At 41.1% G+C, this 19,631-nt stretch overlaps 1 protein-coding gene across 2 annotated transcripts in view; it reads left to right on the forward strand.

Annotated features, from left to right (window-relative positions):
• The window catches only part of rims3 (regulating synaptic membrane exocytosis 3), a 48,085-nt gene that overhangs the window by 8,004 nt on the left and 20,450 nt on the right, over positions 1-19,631 (forward strand). The window contains exons 1-2 of one of the 2 annotated variants that reach the window (XM_005728827.1): positions 8,464-8,524; positions 13,027-13,350. In XM_005728827.1, coding sequence (XP_005728884.1) covers positions 13,086-13,350 — 265 coding nt within the window. In that variant the 5' untranslated portion in view covers positions 8,464-8,524; positions 13,027-13,085. Of the gene's footprint in view, positions 1-8,463; positions 8,525-13,026; positions 13,351-19,631 lie in introns of those variants that run through there. The other variant, XM_005728826.1, reaches the window with a different exon arrangement.

A 19,631-nucleotide genomic window follows, 5' to 3' on the forward strand; every position in this document is an offset into this window, starting at 1 on the left:
CCCCCAAAAAAACAAAATGCGCTTCACAGAAAAACTGATTGGCAAGTCCTTCGTAGTTAGTTTTGCCCGTACATCCTTCGTATCTACGAGCAAAACTAACTGCTGAACTGGATGTCCACGAGGAAGCAACTTATCAATTGGAAGTGGGCTATACCTTAAAGTTTATCGTATACCATTTAGAGCCTGTATTTTGCTCTGAATGGGTCACTTTGCTACAAAGCAAACATTAGACTTTATTAAAGAAGATTTAAATCTAAGAGCTCATCAGGAAAATGTTTGCTGAAGTCCTGAATTCATAAAGTAGCATAATTTTCTCACAACCTTCCATGCAATTGAACCTCTCTTGTTAACCAGTGGAGTCGCCCCCTGCTGGCCATTGTATATAGATTGGCCATCTATATTAAGCAATTTGTTTATTTGAGGTAGAGAAAAAGCTAAATTTCCATTTTGTTTAATACCTAACATTAGCTTTTTTTGTGCTTTTTCTGTATTATCATCAATTTGTTTTTAATCACAAATATTTCTTTTTGCAATTAAAAACAAAATTTAAAGAGATGTTGGTCATTGGCTGACATTTGCCTGATGGTAGTAAGACACAGTGTCATCCATCTGTTTGCTTATAGATGTGCACTTTTTAATGCCACATTTCATTGTTAACAACCTCCGACAGGCTAATTTGAGCTGTAATTGTAGCAGTGATTGGGGAAAATGCAAAGCTTTGCTTCCCTGCCGCAGCCGATTCAACACGATTTCAGCAGTTTGTGCGAAAACGTGGTGTGACGAATCGAATTTATGTCTGCTGTCACAAGGTGATGTAGAGGGAGTGACTTGGTGACTCACCTCATTAAAGATTTTATTGGATAAAAATTTGATTGGGCCAACGGGAGAGGGAAAGCGAAAAGCTTTCTCTTTTCTGTTCATTTCATGGCTGTTAGCATTTGATTCAGATTTGTGTCTGTGTGCATCAGGCATAATATTGCTCTGCAAAGTGTGAAATGGAAATTTGTGAATATTGAGTGGTGCTCTCACTTATTGGTCAGCGTGCCTTCTGATACTTTGTACTTTTTCAAGTCGAAGTGAGACTGAAGAAATCGGATCTGAGTGTGTGAGCCAAGTGGTTCACAGAAGATTTGGATATTAGCTCAAGACCAGCAGCCAAGACATCAGTGTCAACACCCTATGTCATTCAATACTTTGGTTCTGTCTTTTGCCCCACTCTGGCACATACGTTCAGCACAGCATATGTGTGTTTGCACTATGCTGCGTTTCTCTGTGTGCGATTACGTGTGTGATCCATTTGGCTCCCAGTCTTCCCACAGCTTGGCAGTCTTACGCTCTCCTCTGTGTGTAGCTGTATAACCGGCCTTCTGTTTCCTCGCCTTCACAGACCCCTTATGATCACAGAGATACAGTACTCCCCTAACCCACACACACACACGGCATAAGGTCTGGTATAATACAATGGCAGCAGGCGCTGGGGTTCACACGTACAATATCATAACCTGGGAAGTTTCCATAGTGGCCCCAAGACGAAGTGCTTTAATGGTGCTGCCTTGCCCTTGTGTACTAAATTTCTTTCATATTTCTTTTCATTCTTCATTACTTACCAGGATGTACAAAACAAAGTGTATGATCAGGATATGCTGTTTCAGCTGGTGAAGAAACTAATATACTAAGTCGTTGAAAGCGACAATCTTATTCAATTTTTATTATTTTCTACCATATATATAGGCCTACATACTGTTCTTTATGTGGGTGTTCAGTTTAGAGAAAATGATGGATGTGTAACTAATCCCTGTGAGTAAAAAGCTAATTCTTCCAACTACTGTGAAGACTCAAATTCAGACAGTTTTTCCTGTTACTCTTGGCTCTGCATGATGTTAAGGAGGGTGAGGAACATCCTTAAAATGCTCATCTCAGGCACACAACTCTAGCTGCAAGTGCAGATGGATGATCAACCTGCTGTTCAGACCTTCTGTTTGCCAGGGCAGCCAGTCAGAAGAAATCTGGCTTAAAGGGAGAGGATCTAAAAGGGATTATTTGAGATATTGCAAGAATGGCATTGCTGCACCAACACCCAATCTATGGTAAATGAGGATTATTTTGAATGGTGATTCATGCTAAGCCACTCTTATTAGAGTCTAAGAATACAAATGTGATGGTGGAAAGGAGAAGAATAGGTTTGTACCTATTTTAGATTTGCATGTGTTTAAAACTCTGTCACAATGAATGACCGGACTCAGGCGCAGAACTCTGTTGATGTTGCAAAAAATAACAGTTTATTTACACAATCACCAGGTGCCATATACAAAGTGTGAGTGGAAAGGTGGTGGTGGTGGTGGGGTGGGGGGGGCACACTCTTCTTCGGCCACACACACCACTCAGCAAAGACATGCCTGGGGAGACACAGGGAACCATGACAGTACCCCCCGAACTTAAATGGGAGCCTGCTGGCGACCCATCATTCTTGCCAGGATGCAGGGGTGGAACTCTCAAAGCTTGGTTTTGTCCAGAACCACTGACCGCAAAATCCAGGAGTGTTCTTCAGGGCCATAGCCCTCCCAGTCCGCCAGATACTGAAATCCTTTCCCCCGGTGCCTGGAATCCATAGTCCATTTTATAGAGAAGACAGAGGCATGCCAGTGGCCTGGTCCCTGTGCTTCTTGGAACGATGACTCAATTTCCCACGCAATGGTCCCAATGGTGTAGGTAGGTTGCAGGATGGGTGCAGTGTCAGTTGGGTCCTCAGAGAAGGACCCAATCAGACGAGCTGGGATAGAGTGTCCGGTTTCACATAATGAGAACCTGGCCTATAGGTAATAGAAAAATGGAAACTGGTGAAAAACAGGGTCCATCTGGCTTGCCCGGGGGCGGACTGTAGGTACACTAGCTTTTTGTGATCCGTCCATGAGATGAAGGTTGGACCGTGCCCTTGAGCTGGGTCTCGAGTCCTCCGGGGCAAATTTTATTACCAGCAACGCTGATCTCCCATGTCGTAGTTGTGTTCTACAGGGGACAAATGGTGAGAGAAAAAGGCACATGGAGGGAGCTTACTCCATCCTTTTGTTAGGAGAGCATGGCATCCACCCCGAGTTGGAAGTGTCTACTTCCACCTTGAATTGGAGACCCAGATCCAGTTGGGAGCTGAGGCGAAGTGCTCCTTGAGAAGTGTGAAGGCAGCTTGGGCATCCTAATCCCACTGGAAAGAAATCTTAGGAGAGGTTACGTGGGTTAGAGGAAAAGCAATTTTATTAAAGTCACGAAAAGAATCTACGATAAAAGTTAAAGAAACCGAGAAAACGTTGGAGCTGCCTGCTATCTGTGGGCTCGGGCCAATTCAGCAACAGCTTGAACCTTGACGGAGTCCAGTTTCAGGTTCCCCTCCTCAATGATATACCCCAGGAAAGGAACAGTCTCAACATGGAATTTGCACTTCTCCCCCTTAATGAACAGTTTATTCTCAAGTAGCTGCTGGAGAATTTGCCTAACATGGTCCTTGTATGGTTCTTGTACAAAGACACTCACACTCACAGTCACAACTCCAGGGGTGGAAACGGGGACGGGTCCAGCAAGATCTATAGACTAGAAAACATGACTGGAAGCCAGGAAAAACACCGGGAATGAGAATACACAAGAAAGAGATGGGGTTACACCGACAAGTGTCGTAACGATCCAGCGATGAGAAACACTGAGCCATCACCTTAAGTAGTAGCTGGAGTGTCCGGAGAACAAGAAGCAGGTGCGTGATTATTTGCTGGAACCCGCAATGAGTTCCACCCTGGCAGAGGAGAGCAAGAGAGAGAGATTACAACAACAACATCCCGAGGAGACACAGGGAACAATGACAAACTCAGATTCTGGGTTTTTTTTTTGTTTTGTTTTTTTAATCAGTTGGCATGTTGTTCCTTTAGTCAGAATTCAGATATCAATTTCTGTGCTGGATGGAATTTTATCTGCACAGTTCCTTAATTTATAATGAAATGAACTAGAGATGGACCGATCAGATATTACATATCGGTATCGGTCCGATACTGGCCTAAATTACTGGATCGGATATCGCAGAGAAATAAAAAATGTAATCCGATCCATTAAATATAACGAAAGCACCTCACAAAACTTGTGACATGGCGTAACTCTGCTCATAACCATAGCACGTCGGAGCAGTATGCATCACGTGATAGAGCGGCTGTGGCGTGCGAGACCTGTCGGTGGTCTGGTTGAGCATTTGGAGCCTTGCTACTAACCCGGCATTTCATCTCCGACAAAGTTATCCCAGAGAGAAGTAAAGCAAGTGTGTAAGTTCATCTCTGAATGTTTGTAAAGCATTCCCACGTTAAGCTTAACAACCGATATATGGATCGACTGCTTCTTCTGTCTCCCTCCCTCTCGTGCTGCTACTTCAATCGTGAAACTGATCAATGATCAGCTGATCGGCTTTTCTGTCGCGACTCCGTCTCTCTTGTTTGTTTATCACCCACTTTGCACCAGAAAGAGGAAACCAGCGGATAAACAACAGCAGCACGTTTAACCTTGATAAGCTGTTGTTAGAATCTATTTAATATTACTTTCTACACCAGGATCCTTTTCTATGTAGCTGACGGCTGGTAACTGTGCAGGGGCGGATCTAGCAAAGTTTAGCCAAGGGGGCAGGTAGGGCATTAACAGGGAAAAGGGGGCAAAGATACATACTTTTCTTTCTTATTCTCGCTTGTATTAAATAATTATCTGAATCTTACACCCAAAGTTTTAATTTGATGTAAAATGAATAGAAGTCCATTACTGTATATAGTAACTATTAAGTCTAATATACCCTAGGAAGCTATACTACTTTTTCCTTTGGGAAGGCACAAACTGTGCAGTCTGCAATTCTGTAGAAGAAAGATGTTGAATCTATTTAATATTTCTTGAAAAATAATTGATTTTGGTGCATTTTTTTTCACACTTACATCAAATTAAGGTTGATTACGTCGATTAAGCATCATGAGGTGGAGTGTGAGGGGTGGTTCCCTATTTTTTTTTTTGCTGGGAGTTGGAACCCTGTTAGTTAGGTTGCTTAATATTTACGCTAATTACTCTTTAAAATACCAGAATAGGGAGGATGGTGTAGGTTTAAGTTTATTAGACTGATCAGTATTGCTGAATTATGAAATATTTTGGGTGCAGTGTATTTTTTTGCATACAGGTATAACAGAATAGCTTTAGAGTTGTTATTTTTTTTTAATTTGAGTATGAACTTATACAAAATGGAGCAAGATATTAAAAAACAGTTTTATTGATTAAAAAAACACTATCGGATTCATATCGGTATCGGCAGATATCCAAATTTATGATATCGGTATCGGTATCGGACATAAAAAAGTGGTATCATGTCATCTCTAAAATGAACCAAAAAGTGCTGTTAGCCAGGACAGCTGTTATCAACTTCAGTAATATACATGCTCTTTATAGTTACGATCTGGTTGTCATAGTGTAAGTTGTATATTGTGTGCCTCTAAATGCCTGATGTCATCTGACTGATATCAAATGAACAACACTGTCTTAATTAATATACTCCCCCATATTAATTTAGTTGTGATCTAGCTCACTTTACCCTTCACTGTCCCATGTGGGAAAATTCAGCCAAAAGCTTTTGGCAAAGATGCATGAAAATAGATATGTCTCTTAGAAAATAATATAAGCTAACTAAAAACAGTAATAACTATCAGCAGAGGGAGTAAATAGTAACAGCATTAGCAGATGAGAAAAGACAAGTTAAAATAGGTAAGATTGTTTATCGGGGTCAGTTTACATTGAGGGGTGAGTCACCTGATGACACACTCACACCTACTGTACAGTAAATCTTTAATATCTACACTGCTGCTAAATTGCCAATTAATTAAGTGCACGGCCAGTGTAGTCTGCATAGTAGAGAGCAACTTTTAAGAGACCATTAATGGATTGCTCAGCCATATCTAATTACAAGGTTGTGGCATTTTACGAGAGGAAGAGAAAAGAGAAGTTTTTTCCCCCGCTCCTTTGTTTCTCTGGGCTTTCTTTCAGCAGCTGAATTATGCTGCCTATAAACAGTCCAGTTTTGTTTTTGGTTCTTTACATGGTTTTCTGGAAGCTGATATTAGTTTAAACCTGGAAGACTCAAAACATGAAGTGTATCTGTCATTCGTCCTGTTGTGTCTTTGATCCTATTTTCCTCCTCTCTGCCCCAGCTGGTTACACCTCCAGGTGCCTGGTTCGGCCCAAGGTTTCTTCCTGTTAAAAAGGAGTTTTTTCCTTCACACTGTCACCAACTACTTGCTCATTGGGGGTCATTTGATTGTTGGGATTTCCTTTGTATTACTATAGGGTCTCTTAATTACAATATAAAGCGCCCTGAGGCGACTGTTGTTGTGATCTATATAAGTAAAACTGAATTGAATTGAACTCAATTGAATATATAAATGCTCTCCTTGTTTTTTTATGGGCCTTTCTGACCAGTTAACTACCAAAATAAGCTGTTAACTGTGAAACACGTGAACATCGGTAAACATGCTTTGTGTTGTTACTGAAAGCTAAATGAGAGGACCATCAAATTCATATTTTAATGGATGCTTCTCTAATCTGTGTTAAAAACATGTGAAGGCACAGGGCAGAAAAATACTTTGCACAAAAGCCTAAAAAAAGGTAAAGAACGAAACAGTGAATTGGTTTTGACATGCTAACTTTAAGTCATATTTAACCTTAGGGGAGTGAAAGAGGTTTTTGTTTTTTGTTTTTTAAATAAAGTTGAAAACCTACTTATTCCCGTTTGCTTTCAGTTCCAGTTGAGAAGGGTACCCTGGCTTTGACTAAGCAGTCCTATTCACTTTATTTTACCGGATGAGTTGTACGGTATATTTATTGTTAATTTAGTAACTGTTATGTCTAGTGTATGTTTTGTATAACATGTACAACACTTTGATCAATTGAGGTTGTTAAAATGTACTATAGATATAAACTTTTACTTGACTCCACCTGATGCACTTTAATAAGTGAAAGCTAGGGGTTCTGCGGGCTGGAGACGGGTTATGTTGAGGTGTGGAGGGTGAGCTCAGAGCCACCAGAATGGGCGGAGAGGGTGGTTTGCTGACAGGAGGGGAAATAAATGAGCTTTGAGATGAGAAGTTAGAGAGCACAGAGACATATGGCGAGGGAGCTGTCTGACATAGAGATGAGGATGGATGGGCTCTGAGTCTGCCTGTAGGTTGAGGAAAACGCTGTATGGGGACAGGTGCATAGTGCCATATTGAGCGGTGACATTATATCTTAGATTTTAGAAGTAGACAGACTGAAAGAATGTTAGGTGGCGTAACCATGTCACTGCAGTATACAAACGAACAAAAGAATTACTCATTACTGAAATGATCTGACCCACTTTAAATGTATTTTGTTTGGCTTGATACATCATGGCACACTGTAAGGGAAAAAAATCATTCCAATCAGTCCTGTTTGTGGCACATTAGTATATGTGAGGGGGCAAACTCCCTCAAGATGGGTGGTGACCATGGTGGCCATTTAGAAGTCGGCCATCTTGGATACAACTTTTGTTTTTTCAATAGGAAGAGGGCCATGTGACACATCAAACTTATTGGTAATGTCACAAGAAAAACAATGGTGTGCACCGAACTGGGTCACTTTCGTATGCGGTGCTGAATCCGATACATATCTGATGTTTTAGAAGCGACTGCTGTTTGAATGGTCATGTCGCATTAAATCCGTCTTTTACGTCAGCGCGAATGCTTCCTGGCCATTCAGTGTAGATGTCAGTGAAACTGTTTGGAAGACAACGTTGGAGAAACGTGAACATTTTATTTGTACTGTATAATCTGCAGATTCTGACAGAAATCTGCAACTATCCTTTGAAGCACCGCTCCTCTAAAACAGCAATAAGGATAATTATTAGGCCATATGTAAATAACAAAATAACGTTATAACTTAAAGCAAAATTGGGAAACAAGTCTTTATATTAACGGCCATCAGTCAAACAATACTGTTTGGTCTGGGTCTAAACAGAGCGCGTTGTGTGTGACGTCTTCTTTTGCGCAAGCGGGCGGCTTTGAGGGTTCACACTAGAGCGCGTTTGCTGTCACATTTTATTTGTAGTGTGAACAAGCAGACAGAAAATTGGAATTGAGCATTAAGACCTGCAGTGTGAACGTAGCCTTAGTGACTTTAAAGCTCATCATTATGTCTGCTTTGTTTAACAAAACAAAATGTAAAAACCGAAAATGTGTGGCTGTTTAGGAGGTTAGGGTTTTTTTTGATAGGTAGGAAACGAGCAAAGAATGAGGGATGTGTGGTATGCGACAAAGATTTGACAGTTGAAACAAACTGTGGGGGTAGCAGTTACGTGGTATCCCAAACCATTTGACTTGGTTGCCAGGAAACCACTGGAGACAACTAGAACTGCTGGTAGGCAGATTTACTATATATGGACTGAGACAGGTATGCTGTTTCTGCAGTCTTTTTGCAACGCTGGGCTAAGATAACGTCTCACGGCTCTATATTTAAGGTACAGTGTAAGGAAGTGGAGAAGTGCTTAAGACATTGATTCTGAACCATAGCTGTATATAAAAGATGGATTTAGCCACAGTGACGCCACCCACTGGAAGTCCATTTCTGAAGCCTTAAAACAGAGACAGTATTTTGTCTTGTGGGTTTTTGTTGTTGTTTTATTTTAAACCAGATGGGTGAATCTGAATGACATGAATGTGAATCTCACATGGCTTGTTAATCACGATGTAAGCAAACCCAAAATAATATTCTTTTTCATCTTCTATTTTACTCTCCTTAAGAGCATGATTGCCAATTCAACTGAGGTCGTTTCGACAAGCAGATTAGTTTTCCCCTTGCTGGGTACTACAATGAACACAGATTAAAGTCCCTTCTGAATTGGCTCCACTTTGCAGAGCTGGTTTCTATATCAAGTGTGTTTTCAAATTTTTAGTTAGCACCAAATAACAACTACAGTTGCCTCAAGATGCTTTAAATTTTAAAGACCCTGCAAAAATACAGAGAAAAAAGCAAAACCCCCAACAACCAGATGACCCCCTATGAGTAAGCATTTTGGTAACAGTGGGAAGGAAAAACTCCCTTTTAACAGGAAGAAGCCTCCAGCAGAACCAGACTCAGGGAGGCACAGTCACCTGTTATGACTGGTTGTGGGTGAGGGGAGGAAGACAGGACAAAAGACACGCGGTGGAAGAGAGTCCGAGATTATTAATAACGAATGAAAATAAGTAATAATGAATTGTAACTGATTGTATGTACAGCCTGTTTCTAACGCTTTCTTTGTGAAAAAGAAACAAACATACTTACTTTTGTTAGCTTCTAATGCAATACATTAATGTAGTAAATTAACATATATGAAGCACACATTCAGTTTAGCTTGTGTCACATTTAAGCCTGTGATCCACACTCACTGATACTGTGGAAGATCTCATTAGAAAGAATAAGGAGGCTGGGATAGATGTCTCAGTTACTGTCACTGTCAGTGTCATATTCTTCTCCCTCTCCTCTTTCCTTCTCTCCATTATTTCACACAGATCAGACTGCAGCTTTGTGCAGTTTCCCCCCCTTTTTTACACTGTCCATTCATTATGAAGCATCTCTCATCCTCCCACGTTTCAGTCCCCATCCTTTCATTTCCTTCACTTTTCTTGTGTGTCCTCTCTAAAACCCACAGTTATTCTATTTATCTCTCGCAGCCTTCTCTCTATCTCTATCCTATCCTCATTTTCTCCCGCTCTATCACTGCATGTTCCAAGAGAGCCAGAAAAGAGAGAGCTGGAATAGAGAAAAAGGAGAGAAGAGAAGAGAAGAGAGGGGAAAAGGAGAAAGACATGAGAAGAATATACAGGGAGTACATGTTCACCTGGATTTCTGTTTTCAAGCCCCTGCTCCTCCCCCTCCTGCTGCCTCTGTTTCCTCTCAGTAACAAATGTCAAAGCATGCAGACCCGCTGCCTCAACCTCCTCCTCCCCCTCTTCAGCTTATTATTATGACTTTCATTACAAAATACCAAAATCTGCCCTTTGCTACATCAGTTCATTGTTCCTCAAAATAATCCACTTTGCCTATTCTGGTCATTTTTTTGCTTTGTTTTCTTCTAAAAATCAGCCAGCTACTTTGGGCTTATGGTGACGTGGCAGAAAGTGGTTGGGAGAATGATTCACGCAGACAAATGAAACACACTGCCTTTACATATATTCTCTTCCAAAGATGCATAAAGGGCATATTTTACTGCATGTATGTATATATTATTTATGATTTCCAGCAGTGGGGATGTTTTAATAGTAAACTCATTTTGTGCCATTTCCAGCGATCACCGACTGAGTCTTTTAGCCACACATGTGGGACGGCTGGAGAGACAGAAATTTCCACTGCTTTTTTGGCAATAATGAATAGAAGGATTGCCATGAAGTTTTCCACTGACATTTAAAATCCTAAAATGATGAATTCTACTGACATTGAGGAACTTCATAGCTCTCCTATACCATCAGATTAGGCTAGCACATTGTAGCATGCTAAACATGCATGGTAAACATGGTAGGACAGGGCGATTAAAACTGCTTAAAAGAGGGCAATTTCAGCTGCAGTGCGTCAAACACATTACTATGCATCACTGTGACATCACAGTGGTTGTAGTACAATTGTAAGGAATGATTAACTGTATTCTGCTGCTCCAATAGGTCTGGGTGAATTGAGATGAAGGATTGTTGTCCTGAGTTAATTGTTTCATTTAGCATCATATGCGAGAAGACCAAAAATCCCAGACATTACTCTATTAAAAATCCAAAACCTTACCTTATACATACACTTGGACTGATCTTTCTCTTAAGATGATCTTCTCATGCACCTCTGCAATGTTATAAGCGTGCTTGCAGTTTTTGGATCACTCTGTAAAAAAACAAACAAACAAAAAAGCCCTAAAACCACATTTGTATTTATTCCTCTGATGTGTGCTGGACCTCACTGCGTTTCACCATTGGGAAGTAAATAAAGTCACAGGGAGGCAAATTCTATTTAATTCAGTTTTGTTTATATAGCACCAATTCACAACATCAATCGCCTCCAAGTGCTTTAGACTGTAAAGATGTTAGAATAATAGATGCCCTATGAGGAGGACTAGGTGACAGTGGGAAGGAAGAAGAAGAGACCTCGGCACAACCAGGCTCAGTGAGGGGCAGCTATGTGAAAGAAAGGACCAAACAGAAGCCATTGGAGAGAGAAGACAAAACTCAATGGCATGCAATCATGGCATTTAAACACGCGGGGACTGAAAAGAGGGAAGTGGAGAAGAGGTGCTCATTGCAATGGGAAATCTTCTGGCACGCCTAAGCCTGTGGCAGCTGATCCAACTCTAAGTATTTGCTTTATCAAATATGAAAAACTTCGAAGCCTGATCTTGAAAGTAGAGATGCTGTCTGTCTCCTGACAGCTGAAGGCTCTTACTTTTCAAAACTCTAGGAAAAACAAGTAAGCCTACAGTCTGAGAGTGAAATGCTGTGATAGGATAATACTACTACTACTAATAATACATTTCATGTACAGATGACTTTCACCTTTAAATAAGAACACCTGACAAGGAATTACTTACCAAAGTCACAGTATACATAAAGTAGTTAAGAAACGCCATAGAATAAAAAGCTAATACATCATAACCTCAAATTCAAACAGAATAGGCCATTTTTAAATAAAATATGTGTTTTATGACTGGCTTTAAAGATCGGGAGAGAATCAGTATTGTGAGTTAGGTCCGGGAGAAAGAGACCCAAAGACAAGGGGGCACTTGGCTGAAAGCTCTAAGGCTCTAAATTAATGCAGTATATTATCCTACTGTGAGGTCTTAAATTTGCAAAAGAAAGGGTGGCCAAACCGCTCTTTTCTTTTTGTTTTACATTTATTTGTGCCATTGTCATTTGAAAGAGAGCTATCTTCTAAGGTTCGATAGATGTGTCGAAGTGATGTAATTCTGACTGTCTTAACCTAGTTCTCATCTGCATTACTTTAAGTTTAGGCATCTAAGCTACCTGAGTGTGATATGTGATACAAATTTTATGAGGCAATGAGATAAGCGTTATAGAAAATGCGCAGTGATGAACAAGAAATATTTAGGACGAGTATAAAAGCACAATGTCGGCCACAGCGCAACTACATATTTAATGTGCCTCCAGGCTGTCGGTTTAGCCTCCGTATGATCGCTCTTGTGATGGGAGAGAAAAGGAGCAGAGGTAAAGAAGGTCCCAAGTCACAGATGGTTTTTGTTTTTTTTTGGCTTAACACAACTGCAGGTGTAAGCAATGGCTGAATCCCATTTAATAGCTAGTGAAAAAAAAGTTTTATTAGTAGAATTGTACCTCTGCCAGTACAAAAGGTGGCGTACACATCAGTTTGAGAATACAAAGGTGATCAGAGTTTGGCGAGCGAGTACACGCGCGCACTGCCATGATTCAGCCAGCCAGTGATGACTTGGCTCTGGAGTTTATCATCTGTCGCTGTTTAAGGTCAGACAAAAAAAAAATAAGATAAAAAAAAATACAGGAGACAAATACCAGCTGACAGGGTCACCCCTCAACAGCAGGCCAGTCCTGACATTTGTGTGCGTGAGTGTGTGTGATGCCACAGATATAGTTTACCTCACTTGGACAGTGTGCTGCCATCTGCACTGTCCTCGCCCGCTGACCTTTGTGTTCTTTGTTTTCTCAGTTTTCAAAACTGTTGAAGATGAAAAAGACTTTTTAGAGCTTTTCACTTTTTCACTGTGTCTTTTATGGTGTAAGAACTCATTTTTGCTGCCTCTGCAGTAAGTGTGTAAAACCAAACTGTGGTTGAAATCGAAACTTGGTGTCCTTCAGCCCCGGGGAGCTGCTGCTGCGGCTGTAAGACAAGCTTTTCCACTGTGTTTTATGAGACACACTGCACGTCAAGACGTCCTTTTATTTGAGCTCTTCTCCCCTATTTGTACTTTCACGATCACCTGACTCTCTGTCCTCTCTTGTCTCTTTTGTCAAGCCAAACTTTCCGGCCCCTTCTCCCCCCCCAGCCCATCGGCCCTCCAGTCCAACAGGACCATGATGCTCAGCAGCTCCGTGGAGGTGCCCCGCCCGGGAGGGATGAGTGGCTTGAGCGGGCTGAGCACGGCTGCCCGGAACGTGGTGCGCTCCTCCAGTATCTCAGGGGCCATGTACAGCCTGGAGAAAAGTCCTGGCAGCGGGGGCCCAGACTCTGCATCACTGACTGGGACTAAGAAGCGGCGCTCCAGTTTGGGTGCCAAGATGGTGGCCATCGTGGGGTTGTCACAGTGGAGCAAGAGCACACAGCAGCTCAACCAGCAAGGTCAGTTTACAGTCTAAACTACTTAATCTGTCAGTCGTTCTCTCTATGTATGTTCACTTTCTGATTCCACCTTTCTGACACTTTCACCAAGGCAAATTCATCTGTTTTTCCTCATTTCCCCAGCCGTCATCCTCATAGCTTCTGTTTTTTCTTTCTGTATCCTTTCCTTAGTTCTAACCTTGGTCTTTCCCCATCTGTTTTATTGTGATTTTAAAAGTTTGAAGATTTTAGATTCTTTTTAAAATTGGGGTTTTGTTATTTCGAAGAGGAAGGAGGATCATTTTTATCCTCCTGAATTTTCTTTAACACTTGTTCCTTTAAATTGATTTAAATACCTTGCTGCAATTGTTAAAATGACACTAAAACTGTTCTAACAGAATAATTATTATTATAGTTAACATTAGCATAATCCACTCTAAAGTGTATCTGGGGTTATTTTGACAGCTACAGTATTTGATTGAACAAGCTTTATCTTTTAAGGTGTTAGTATTGTAGCGAGTCCTTTTTGAAAGGCTGCAGCACATTTGTGAGCGTCGCCGTGTGTTGAACTCTGCAGCGGGTTTGCAGCGGCAGCAGCAAGTACGCATGGTGATTGTTTGGTAGCGGCATTATGTTCTAATGCGTCTCCTGCGGCGTATAATTACAGATCCTGTGCAGCTGCAAGAAAAGCGTTTCTCACTTTGCGCCTCAGTGGCGAACACAAACCTACTCTTTCCTGGTGGAAAATAAGAAAAACATGTCACACACTGAGACTTTGTAAAGGCTGAGAGGCATGGGCAGGAGGGGCAAGGGGAGCAGGGGATGCATCTTATTTGAGTGCAGCCAAATTTTTCCTTTTTTCTTTTTCATTCCTCTATCTGTCAGTATGAAAGAAGTTGTTCATCTCCTCGTGTCCTCTTACACATTCTGTTTCTCGTCTCAGCACATCAAACTGTAACTTTTACAGAACAGAGTGTTCGTGTCTGCATGTTTCTTTCTTTCTTCTTGCCTAGCTGTACACCGTCTGTGTCTAATTCTGTGTAAGTGTTGAAATATATCACAAGATCTGGCTCTCTGCTGCTTTGTGCAGCAGCGTGTTTTTACCGGTACTTTAAATTATATAAGCGCTTTATTTTAAACAAAAATGTCAAATATGTATTTATTGTACCTGCTCAGTTGTGTATATTTGTCAGTCAGACAAAACGGTGCAATTGAAAGATTTCACAATAAACGGCATTGACTCATCTGCAAACACTTGCCATTTATTTTTTAAGCTGTTTTGAAACCAAAAAAGGTGTAGCACAAACCGGAGAACATTCACCTTCAAAGTAGAAGTTGTGCTATGCTCTTTGCACCAAATTTAACACTAGTGACTCCCAGCAGCCTCCAGCAATCACTTGCTAACTGGTTGCAGAATACACACTTGTCCCTGGGTAACAGTGCTTACAAGTGGGCATTATTGACCGGTCTAAAGGCTTTTGTGAGTGGAGAATTCGATTTCACAGTGACTGCTCCAGCAATCGGTTGGAGAATGCACATTTTCCCCTCGCAATTTGTTATTGCCGTATGGCGCATGTTTGGCTATGCAAGTGGGGCCTAACTCTAGCCCTAGATATCTTATAGCCTTTTCCCACTAGTACCAGCGTGGGTTGATGCTGTTTTTAGGGCTTTCCATAAAGTGGTAGTATCTGGTACCAGGTACTTTTTTAGTACCTACTCGGCCAGGGTTCCAAGCGATCTGAGGTGAAAATGTGACATCAACAGACTGCATGCCACTGATTGGCTAGTCAGTGGCTTCAGTTAATGAGTCATGAGCCCTATGAGTCCCTTCATGAAAATACATTCCAGCAATATGGGAAATGGCTACACAAAAAGCAGCACAGTGGTTCCCGAGTCTGACAAAAAGCCATACAACGAGCAGCAGGTATACCATCGTCTCAACATCCTCCATTGTTGTGGTGTTGGTGTTGAATATAAATGATGTCACAGGACTTTTGGCTGCGTTGCTACAACGAACCCATGCACATTTTGTGATGGTATATTGCCAAGTTGAGCTAGTGGCTATTAATTGACACTGTGATACTCTGTGGGATGCTAAGTTTGGACCTTAAAGCATATTATTTTTCATAGAATTGTGATTTATTCTTAGAACTCCACCGAGTAATTGGCCAACGGCTGGCATATGACAGTTTTGTGCCCTAACCAGAGACCAGCTCTTCAGCCTAATGAAAGTCCGATTATGAACTGGTCTGCTCCATGAATGGGCAACACATGCACAGCGGCGCAGGCACATAGCTGTATGCATGCTCACATTAATACTCTAGCATGCAGTTAGTGTGGTAGCTCTTCACGCAGAGTGAAAAAACAAAGTTTGACAAAGTAAACTGTAGGGGGACAACCATGAAAATGTTCAGAAAAACAGAACTAATCAGACACTTAAATCACCTTCAGCCTGAACATGGACACTTTAAAGAGGCTTACAAAAGCAAAGTGGCTGTCCAGAGCTCAGAGCCAGCCAGAGGCCAGCTGCCCTGGTAAGAGCAAGAGGATCAAAGCAGTTATGGGGATAATTACAAAGTGCAAGTGTCTGGTGAATTTAAAAACATGCTGGAAAATGATGTAAGTACTTGAAATTTGTTTTGTTATATAACTCTGTCGGCCTGGTTTTGTTTGGTAAAGTGAAAAATGTCAGGTTTGTCCGGGTAATTATTTGTGCTGCTTTTCAGTAGCAGATCACTTTATTTTGGAGCTATCTAACTGAGAGAAGCAAATTCTGTAACTGACTCCAGTTTAGGGGGTAAATTGTAACATTTAAAGAAAGCACATCTGTATCAACTCTTCAGACACAGCAGCTACATCCATCTTTTATGTACAGATTCTTTATTGAACTCATTTGGCATGTCCCGTAAGTTATAATTTGACATTATATTTATTTAGGTAAAAAATTTGGGTCAGTGTTTAAACACTGTACAGCAGCCGAAGTATAAATTTTCTGGCTATAGCGCATCTTGATATGTGTAGGACTGCATGTTTGTCAAACAAGGTCATTTGATTCACTTATTAATCGGCTTTTATTTGTACCGCAAATGTACAAAGACAGGCAGTTTAGCTTTTCTTTCTGTCTCCAGCGACAGCTTATCCTGAAGGATAAGTAAGAAGAAAGCAACCATTAGATAAATGCAAACACATCCACTCACCATAATTCTGCATTGTTATCCCCTATCATTACCTGCCTTTGAAATCAGCTTAAAATGGCTGTTGTAACCAGGGCTCTGTGGACACACACACACTCATACACAGTGACACAAACAAAGAGCTTGCTTCACTCATCACAGCTGACACTTGTCTGACGCAGGGAGAACTGTCGATATTTTCACCACGGGGGCTTTCGTGTCGTGTTTGCGGTGATGAAGAGAGCACAACAAAGGGAAAGTGCAGATGGGGAGGCTAGGAGGGGCTGACGAGGTAGAGAAGAGGAAGGGGAGACAAGGGGTGCATCTAAATTTAGATGTTCTCAGCTGCCGGAGCAGCACATTGTGCCTGGAACAAAATCACAGTATCGTAGATGGCTCTTTCTTCTTCTTCCTCTTCTGTCGATACCACATCTCACCGCATTAGAAGTTCGCTAGTTTTCTCACTTTGCTGCGCTGGCAACAGGTTATGAAATGATTTTTTTAAAGCACACCTCTGATGAGCTGAGACTCAGTACGAGATATGAATAAAGAAATCTGTTCTCAGTCCTATAACAAGATATTCTAAAGTAGAGTGGTTTAGATCATGACCGTGGACACAATATCTTATTAAAAATAAGCTACTAGCAGCCAATCTGATAAACTGAGCTATAAAGTGTCACTTAAGCAGGAGAGATGGGTCACACACACAGGTCAATTGTGTGCAGCCCATCTAACAGAATCTCATAGAGTCAACTGCAGCTTTGTAGATACAGAGCCTGCTGACAGTGGCATCAGCGTTATATCGATTTCAATGTTTTGGGGAAAAAGAGAGAACTGATGGTGCTTTGTGACTCAGTACTGATAGATATCCCGAGTATCAGAATCAGTTTGGCCATTGCATCTCCAAGCTGATTAAGTGGAGGGTAGGCTCAGACTCAGACAGTCAACATTCCAATTGATTTAGGTGTAAATTGAATCACTGTCCAGGTCTTTTTACGTAACAGTCACCCAACAAGATTATGTCACTGCTCTACTAGGAATTTGCCTGTTTCTCAAAGCTTAACCAGGTAAAGACTGAAAACCTGTTGCTGGAAGAAAAAAAAACAAGGTTGTTTACTCCAACCTAACATGTCATCAGCTCATAGTTTACACCAGCTAGAAGGACATATCAGATGCAGATAATTAGGCATGTGACCCACACACAACATTCCTTCTCACTTGGACGGGTTCGATTAGGGTCCTTTCTTTTCTTTGCGGCAGTCAATAATGACCTAGTCCGGTCAGCTCTTGGTGCTCCATGTTTAGAATGACACCAGCATCGATTGACCAGAGGGGGGTAGGTATGTGCGGAAAAGATGACCAGCTAATAACCAATAACACACAATATTGATGCAGATTTGGTCTTGGACTGGATGCATGAATGGGAAAGGAAAACGAACCCAAAACTCAACATAGATTATTTCATTAAATGACTTATTGATTGATTTGATTGGATGTTGTTGGGGAAGGGAACCTTGAGGAGAAACACAGACTCTCTCCGCAAATCTATTAAATGCATATACAGTAACTTCAGTGTTCTGCATGTGTTGTGCTCTATTTTTTCATAACTTTTAAAATGAGATCACAAGCAGCCTTCTTGTTATCTAGTAAAAAAAATGGATGGTTCTGCTGCTGCAAACAATACAGTTTGTGTGCAAAACGTGAACACGGTGAAGGAGAATGATGAAGAATGTGACTTAGCAACGAGGTAACTGGTAGACACCAAAATGTAAAGACATTGAAGGAATATGCCAGCATCTTACTGATAAAACGCTTTTAGGAGGTAATGCACTTGTGGTATTATTGTGTCACAGTTCCTACCAGGTACGTTCTTATTTTGTGAATTGGATCCAGTCAATTTACAGCGATCTGCAGAATCACTTAAGGTAAGGTCTAATGCAAACTTTTTTTTTTCTACAGATGCGTTCAAGCACATTTATTTTATCTGATTTCCAAATAACAACATCAGCATCATCTGATGCTCTTAGTGGGGTTCTTGACCGTTTGTCAAGGTAGGCTTAATTACAATGAATCAAGTTTCTGTAGGAGTTGTCATTAGGGTTGTAACAAAGATAAAATTCCTTTCCTAATCAGCTACTTGTAAATTTCCAGGCAGAACTGCTGATTAAGTATCAGTGTTGCCACACACAACCCCTTAAGTTGGAGAGCTGGTGTTGTGTCTTTCATCAGGCCAATCGTTTGAGATCAGTCTGTTTGGTTAAACCTGCTTCAGGGTAAATTTCCCAGTGGCAAAGCACTCAGGATCTCTGACACATGCTCAAATCTCCTTCGTCACAAGGTGGAAAATGAGAACAAACTGTGCGCAGTGAAGAATGCAACAAGATTATTAATTTATTTAATTAGTGCTTTTGGGAATTGACCCACCTATCCAAGTATATTATTCATACATAAACTGATTTTACATATTTGAAGTAGGGCAAGGACGTTTTCTAGGACTTGTCAGAACTGTCAGACAACAGCTGAGACCTCTGCCAGTTCGTCGTCTTAATGCGTGAAATTTAATTGCGCCCTTAGGTGTTTCCAAGAAAAAAAAAAGACTTTAGGGGTCAGGTCTCTATTTTGCAGCAAAATGGGTAATTGTCATTCAGTGGAAATGTTTCAGCAACTGTCTCTTTAAAGAGAACTGCATGAATAAAAGCATCAGGTCAGAGTAAAGACACTTACAGTATGTACATTACAAGTTTATCTAGTGGTATAGAAAATAAGGTTACATACACTGCGAGTGCCTGCATGTTGTATAAAAGTACAGTACACTTTGTGTTCTGTTGTTGTGTAACATTTGATACCATGTATAGCTCCCTATCTTGACTATTTTCACGCTTCCTACCGACTTGGTGTATTTTTTTCTTCCGTAATGCAGCTCAGTGTTCCTCATGCTATTCCATTCAAAGCCCCGACTCCCACTGTCTCATTATTCTGGGTTTTGTAACAGTGTTGGGGATGGCATTTTGGTTCTGTCTGTGTTCTATTTATTACCTGCTATTATTAGTACCGGTGAGGAGAAGGCACACACACACACACACACACACACACACACACACACACACACACACACACACACACACACAC

Source organism: Pundamilia nyererei, unplaced genomic scaffold (assembly GCF_000239375.1).
Source record: "Pundamilia nyererei isolate P.nyererei 1_Seehausen unplaced genomic scaffold, PunNye1.0 scaffold00030, whole genome shotgun sequence".
Classification (NCBI taxonomy): domain Eukaryota; kingdom Metazoa; phylum Chordata; class Actinopteri; order Cichliformes; family Cichlidae; genus Pundamilia; species Pundamilia nyererei.